This window comes from Helobdella robusta (genome assembly GCF_000326865.2).
Source record: "Helobdella robusta unplaced genomic scaffold HELROscaffold_52, whole genome shotgun sequence".
Lineage (NCBI taxonomy): Eukaryota > Metazoa > Annelida > Clitellata > Rhynchobdellida > Glossiphoniidae > Helobdella > Helobdella robusta.
This window is the reverse complement of record NW_008705269.1, coordinates 541,398-550,021: the sequence shown is the minus strand read 5'-3', so window position 1 is coordinate 550,021 and position 8,624 is coordinate 541,398. Positions and strand designations below refer to the sequence as shown.

The 8,624-nt window shown below is 30.2% G+C and overlaps 1 protein-coding gene across 1 annotated transcript; it reads right to left on the bottom strand.

The window, feature by feature from the left end:
- Window positions 1-3,353: 3,353 nt before the first annotated feature.
- HELRODRAFT_179119 (hypothetical protein) lies at window positions 3,354-7,997 on the bottom strand (the record flags this gene model as incomplete). The annotated part of the gene is made up of 4 exons (XM_009027966.1): window positions 3,354-3,452; window positions 4,528-4,609; window positions 4,688-4,902; window positions 7,896-7,997. The coding sequence occupies 4 exons, from the start codon at window positions 7,995-7,997 to the stop codon at window positions 3,354-3,356; spliced, it is 498 nt and encodes a 165-aa protein (XP_009026214.1).
- Window positions 7,998-8,624: the final 627 nt, after the last annotated feature.

The following is an 8,624-nucleotide window of genomic DNA, read 5'->3' as shown; positions in this document are numbered from 1 at the left end:
ATCCAAAAAATAATAGAACGCAAAGAACAAAAAAGTAGCAACAACAACAATACAATCAACAAAAGTAACCAAAAAACATAGTAATATATTATAAGAATCATATGTCAACCACTTTCGAACAGGACAAAAAAATAATGAAAAAAATCATAAAAAATAACGTCCAAGCAATCAACGAGAATGATAGTATTAAACTACGAATATACTAGGTACCCCAACCAAAGAACGTCATCTCTTGTGATGAAAAACAACTGCACTAGTAAGCCAGAATCGATAATGGATCATAGCCATTTTATATATTTGTTCAAATGTAACATTGGTGAAAGTAGGCACCATAATTCTGAATATATTGGTATGACGACGACCAAGTTATCGAGAAAACTCACGATGCACGTACAAACTGGCGCTGTAAAGAATCACATGAAACAGAAGCACAAAACTAAAATTATTAGACAAATCATGGACCACAATGTTGAAATCTTACATTACAATAACAACCATTATAATTTAGGACTAGCTGAATTAATACTCAGAACAAAGACATCCGATAATAAATATTCAACAACGAGCAATTGGAATTCTTCCCACCAATAAATTTAGAAACAGAGATATCCTAGATAATGAAAACACGTAATAGTGTTATATTTATCGATAATGAAAACGCATAAAAGTGTTATATTTTACGATATCAAAAGATTGTAAAAACTAAATATTCACTTTGGATAAACAAGGAACCAATATAAAAACATTTTATCATCTGGGCACAACCAAAACATATCAATTTCCGAATGCCGAAGATGGTATAGGTATACAGAAAAAAGCTGTTTTGTTCTATCATGCATAATACAAACAAAAATTTTGGTTTCGAAATGAAGAAACTTGAAAATGATTTACGATCGACCGTTAGAAAAATCGAAAAGTAAAACTGAAAGTTAACTAATGCCGAACACGCTGTGATTTTCATCAATAATTGCATTTCTAACAGTCTTAATCCAATATATATATATATATATATATATATAAATATATATATATATATATATATATAAATATATATTTATATATATATGATAAAAAAAAATATATATATATATTGGTATATATATATATATATATATACATATATAAATTGTGGTCTACCAAATATATATATATATTTATATATATTTTGTAAAGGCTGGAAGAAGGCGATAATTGATGCATATATATATATATATATATATATATATATATATATATATATATATATTCGGTTGAAGATTACACCCCATTTTGCAGTTGGAAGTTTTTTAAATAAAATTTCAACAACACGAAGCTGTTTTGTTTCAACTTTATTAAACTGTGAAGTTTGGCTGACGGCCGTTTCGGCTAACCATGTACACTTCAACTACGATAATATACAAACAATTTTACTCATAATTTTTCTTTTAAATTTATTCGTTTATTTTCAACAATATAATGAGTTAATTATAAAATATAGGTTGTTATTCATTTATTTATTCATTTTAATATCTAATATTCTATTTTCTATTTCTTATAATTTATATTATTAACTCCTCATTTGGTTCTACATTTTTTTAAATTTATTCGTTTATTTTCAACAATACAATGAGTTAATTTTAAAATATAGGTTGTTATTTATTTATTTATTCATTTTAATATCTAATATTCTATTTTCTATTTCTTATAATTTATATTATTAACTCCTCATTTGGTTTTACAATCTAGGCTCCGACGATGGCATTATGGCACAGAGAATCGAGCTTTGGTGAACTCCAACGCCAATGTCAAATACATCTATGTTTCCAACTGTTGTGCTGACGAGAGTCTTAATATTCGTATACATTTCCATGACAAATCAAAAAAGATATTCTGGAATGAGTTGTCGACGTAGACTCCACCTGATTGCTTTAAGGGGAACTCAAGGTCTACAAAAATGTGTGATAGTTGTTGATGCTTTGCGGGGTACTTCTCTTGCTGTTGCCGAAGGATGTGAATTGCATCAATTGTTCATTTCCCCGGCGTTTAACCCGGCGTTTAACCAACAACGAAAACAAAGAAGTAATAAAAACTAGCATCGTAAATAGTGACAAAGAAAAATATGATGCTATCGATGAAGAAAAGGAGACCAAAGAAGATGACCAGCCAATAAAGAAACCTGACACCTAATTTGCATCAAAGTTCAACTTTACAACACCAAAGTTAATTTTTACAACGTCAAAGTTCATCTTGACAAAGTCAATATTTCCCTATATATATACAGCAAGGAGCACTGATGATGATTCATTCGGAATCGAAATATGGCCTTATTTGCAGCATGAATTCGAAAAATAAGTTTATTTAGTAAACGAACTACAAACATATTAACGCCAAACATTCGGTATTACCAACACACACACACACACACACACACACACACACACACACACACACACACACACACATATATATATATATATACACATACTAACAAATAATAAAATCAAAAGCACAAAGTAATTAATTTAATTTAAATTACAACTGAAAAAAAATAAATCTATCAAAAATAAATTTGATCCAAACCTCATGTCAAAGTTAAGATGAATTTGTAATGGACTTACACAAACAAACTTTTTGAATTGCAGCATGAGATTAGGCAGATTGTATATGTGTATCATTCCTGAAGAACGTGCCTTTTATTCAAACAATACATTAAAAATTAAATTTCAGCATTTGACAAAAATTGATTTGCAAACTAAATGGGTTTAATAAAAATTTTGAAATAAAATTAACATTAAAATTTTTTATTGAAACTGTCAAAATTTGAATTGTAAGTTCAAGTGTTAAAGTGCTATTCCAATTACCGAATTGGAATACAAAGAGATCCCTACCCACCAAATATCATGTGAACAGTTAGATTTACGGGTATTCGTATGTTATTGATACTTCGAAAAATTAACAGAGCAAAAATTTAAAACTTTAAAAAACGACCAGGAACATAAATTTTAACGTTTCTAAAACGATAACAAAATCCAGATATTATAAATATTTTCGAGTAAAAAAAAAACCACGAAAAATTCCAACAATAAAACAAAACTTATCGGTTTTCAAAAATAGAAAACCAACTTAGCCTATACTGACATCCTAATGTCGTGAAATTATGTTACTTCATTATATAATCTATAGGGTAAAAAAATAATATTTGGTTACTGATAGAAACGTTGTCAATATAATGATTTTGTACAACTCTAAAATATATTGTTACAGACGTGAGGTCGAGAAAATAACCAATAGTTAGAAATTGTTAAGCATGCACTGAGGAATGTAATTGTAATTAATTAGAAGGTTTGAAGTAATTAAAATGGTTGTAAATTCATTTATGGATGTGACACGGCATGTGACACATTTACAAACTGATCGGTACCAACGCAGAAGCAAGATTCGAGAGACAACGAGACAAAGAAAACGGAACACAGCTGACGTATAAGTCGTAAATGTGATTTACGTATTTGTTTGGATTAAATTATTGTTTCTATTACTGCTGGTATTAAATAAACGTTGAACATAGTTTGTGTTTAAAATGGATGTGTTCATCTATCAAAAATCTTGAACCTACAGATAAACGATCGTTCAAAGCTACAACACGGTATTGGAGATATAGCGAGTATTGAAGCTATAACATCGGTGTTGGTAGTTACGAGGTCAAGGAGGTTATAACAATATTGTTACAGACGTGAGATCGAGATAAAAAAAACTATTAGAAATTGTTAAGCATGCATTGAAAAATGAACCGCTTGTAAATTAATTATAAGGTGTAAAGTAATTAAAATGATTGTAAATTCATTTATGGACGTGACACTGCTATGTGGCACATTTACAAGCAGATTGGTAGCTATATAAACAACGCAGAAGCAAGATTCAAGAGAGAAAACAACAAAGAAGAACAGGAATTAAGAAGAGGTCAGAAGAAGTTTCAAGCAGAAAAAGTGTCTTATTTTTTGTTTGTTTGGTTTGTGTGCGTACTGCAAGCAAATTAGGGATAACGTCCAAGGAAAAGTTTATCACAAAGAATTACGATAATCTTACGAGAAGCCAATACTGTTACGGCCAAGAAACATCTGCCAAGAGATGCTTAATTATTGACGAATGGTTTAATTCCGTGAACAATTAGTTATTGTTCTGTATTTTAACGATTTTACCAATTGAATAAACGAGTGATTGATCACAGCAATACACACAAGTGGTTTTTTTTCTGACAAAGTTCAGGAGTCAAGAATCCACGTAGAAAGAAATAACTGTACCCTACAAGTTCAAAGGGTCGGTTATAACAATATTATATTTTGAATCAATATTATATTATATTTTCAATGAATATTTTATGTAGGCCAAACAAATAAAACATTGATTATTCAAACCACGACTTAATTTGTAAGAAATTCAAAGTAAAAAGTGAAAAAATATATATAAAAAAAAGATAATCATACAAACTATGACTAATAAACTTTTTGATGTCGTTAAACAACATATCTCATCACTAGTTGGTTCACACACCCTTTTCCAATCAATATTTTCGCCACCAACTCCTGAAGCAACATCGTCAACGTGCAATAATCTTGACAGTATAATCAAACAACTTATTTTAAGCCAATGAAAACAAAAATATTAAAAATAAAAAACGTCATAATGCAACTAAACTTTTTTAAAAACATACTTTTCTGTTCCACTTTTGTTTTTGCTTCCTATTTCAATGGAAGAAAATATTTTGAAGTTTTTAAACTGCCAAACAAAAAATGCTGATGAAGTTGCGACGACAACATTGTTATTTGACATAGATGCAAACTTTATTTCCATGTCTACATGTTTGCTATCAAACGTTGTTCCAATAGAATTTGTTAAATTCAATCTGTACCCGCTCGATTCCAACACCTAAATGTGTTTTATGAAAAAAACTCAACATAATAGTTTTTCAAAAATATTTATTTTTTAAATTTTGTATAACAAAAAGTTTATTGTTAAATTAATAAAAAATTGTAAAACCCACTCTTACCATGGTCACATTTAATAATTTAAAAAATGGGCGACAGCACTGTAAAGAAGACAAAGGTATGTCGACGATTCAAAAAAAACCAAAGCAGCCAAGGCCAGATTACTTGTATGCAAGGTTACTTGAATGCCAAAGTTGAAAACTCTCAAATAAGTGCCATTCAAGAACACGCGGAGCCAGCATCTTTACTTGTGATGACAAGTGACTTGGAACAGTGTAATTAGGAAATAGTTATATTCAAACCGTCTCGTGTGTTTTGTGATAGACTACTAAAGTTAATCTTGACAAAAAATATGGATTAAAATCTCATAGGGATTTTGGCCAACTCTTGCGGTCACCTGACTCCAAACTGAAGTTTAGGAAAATAAAAATGTAGGCGATATTAATGCAGAGGGCAGAGTAATTTGCTAAAACAAAATTTAGAGATTTATTTTGAAACGCTTATGATGAATAAAAAACTTTAAAAAAAATTTTTAGGTACCAATTACTCTAGTTTGAAAATAAGGTATCATAAACTTTTTTATCCATTTTTTCATCCTCAGCTCTTTTGTTATTTATTTATAATCTTCAACTTTAAAAAGTAAATGTAAATGTTTTTAGTTTCTTTTAAATATTAATTTCATTGTCAATTTGTTACCGTTTTTAGAAAATTTTTAATAATAATATTTTTTGAAATTAACAGCTTCATATTGAGCGGATTGTGCGCGAAAATAGGCGCCAAGTCTAAAATTCATTCGGATTGAACGTAAGGAACTGATAAAACAAATTTGATTTCGTAGTAGAGAAATAATTATTTTTATATCCTAAGTTAGATCAAAATGATCGAAATTGCCATGAGATCTAAAGATAACGGCGTAATAACAATTTTGTCTGTTCGATAAGCCGTTGGTTGCGGCACTACTTTTTATGGACGCTAAGTTTTGTTTTGAAAATTTCCGACCATCATTATAGCAGATTAAAGCGTTTCCTTGTGTGACGATAAATTTCTGTTGCTCATTGCGATTTCTTATGAATTTAAATAATTAACCTTTAATTGTAACTTGGGGTGCAAAATGCAAGGCACTTTCTTACACTTTTTTATTAAAACTACAGCATTCATGCTTTAGGACATTGTTAAGATATAATAATATAATGTTATGTAATGTAATGTAATATAAATAAATGTGTACAATTACCATTATTATTGCCATTAAATAATGTTTGTTTTTATGAAATTACATATTCGACATTAGTTGAACTTTATATTAAATAAATTATTAAATTAATAATGATACACAAACAACGCATAAACCGGAAATTATCTTTCTTTATATCTCTATTGAAAGTGGCGTCAATAACAGATCATTTGTAAAGGGAAGATCAAGAGATGGCCGATGGTCTTTTTTTAAACATACTTGACACAGTTTCATAATCTCAATGTGAAATTACTCTGAATGAAACAAGCCATATGAAGTTGTACATTTCGCCAATTCATAGCGAATATTGGGAACTCTAACTGGGAAACGTAGGTATTGCTTGAACAGCGTATTCTAAGAACAGCTCAAAAATACCGTATGAAAGTTTTTGTCCTATTTAAATAAATAATTTAAAGAAACGTAGAACAATATTCGCCTGCGATTTGTTTCGACATTTTATTAAATTAATACTAGAATTAAAATCATACTTATATCGAGTCTGCGAGTGTCTCTATAAAATCATACTTATATCGAGTCTACGAGTGTCTCTATAACACCATATAGTGCGTTATTTTATTGCAAATCTGTATTTTGCATATTGCATTTTGCATATACGTTTTGTAGTTGAAAAAATAGATTAACAATATTTTAGAAAAAATTAAATTTGTTGACATCGATTTATATACAAAAAATAATAAATTTTTATAAAAAAAAACCGAAAGCGTAACTTGTTAGCAAGTTCCCATTGAGGGTTAAGAAAATTATTTTACCGAATAATGTCATCCGAGATAATCATCAAATTAAATAAATAATTTTACCAAATAAATGTCAAAATTACTAATTGACTTGAAGTGATTTTATTCATTAGAGTTGAGAAGCATAATTCATAGTTTAATTCCTGAAAATCTTAAACAACAGCGTAATTGTTGTAATTGTAATTTTTTACTAAATGAAATCGTAAAATTTTTAGAAATAAAGTACCGTTGTAACCTTTTTCATTTTAGTTATTTAACAAAATTTTTGTAGAACGCACGATAAACATTGATTTTGAATACGCATTTGTTTCAAAATTAAAATTCTAAGTATAATTTATCATAACGTATTCAAATGAAACAAAAACACTTTTTTCAACATATATAATTAAGTAATCTGTTCATAACTATTATAATTCCAATGTATGCGTTTGAGCCATTGGCTCTTTTTAAAAATGATGTATATTTATAATAAATTAAGACGACTGATACAAAGTATTCAGATAAAAATTAATTAATTAAAAAAAGATGATTATGAAGATTAGTTTAATGTAAACACGGCAACAGAATATATTCTCTCCAAAGCTTCAACGCTATTTTGATAGATCTTGTTGCATTATTATTAATACCACCAAGTTTTTCCTCCTCTTCCATCACATTACATTACATGCTGACACCCAGTCATCCTCCTCTCCTCGTTCTATATGTCCAAACCATCTCAATCAACAGGGCGGCGTGATGGCTCAATGGTTAAAAGCGCCTGGTCTTGCTATTGTAATGATTGGGTTCGAATACAAAGAGATCCCCGTCTATCATATGCAACGTGTATGATGCGTGGTTTGTACGCGTAATCATATACGCTGTGTGTGTTTGTCATTGAAACCTCTGAAGCAAACGCAAAACCTTTTAATCTGCCTCACCCTATCACACGTATTTACTATATTTAACCTTTGTCGGAGCATTTAACTCGTTTTTCTGCCCCACATCCACCTTATCATCAGTTTTTCCGCCCTTTCCATACGCTGTATATCTCTCAATTTCATAGCCCATGTCTCACTGCCATACATCATCAGACGTTCAACATCATCACACGTTTAACCTCATCATATGACCATACGTCCTGTATATTTTTCTTTTACCTTTAAAGAAGCACATCTTGCTGTCAGAATTGGAACTAGTTCTTAGCGCAAGCACACTGCACTCTCGCTCTCGATGCCTCGCCAGCTCCATCTCCTATTATATCTTCCAGATAACCAAAATTTTCCACACATTCTACCTTCCTTTTACTATCTTTTTTCTTATTTACTTTTGCAAATTTAGACTGGCACTCAGTCTGCACTGCACTGCTCCAACATCTGTCACGCACACCGCACGGCCACTTTCCAGGATTTTCTAGGAACATTTACATTACAGTCTATACATTACAACACATCAATCAATCAATCTTCGTTTAGCGTCCGGAGAGTCAGTTTCCCGAGATAGGAAGTTGTTTTCTTTGCCATCAACTTGGCATCAGTTCATTTAAATTTAGAGCTTTTATGTCTTGCTCGATTGTTTGCGACCAGCAATTCTTTGGACGGCCTTTGGGACGTGTGTCAGGTACTTTAACATTTGCATGAGAAGTTATGGCACTGTTTCCAATTCGTTTGACCTGACCAAACCACCGCAAACGGTGTT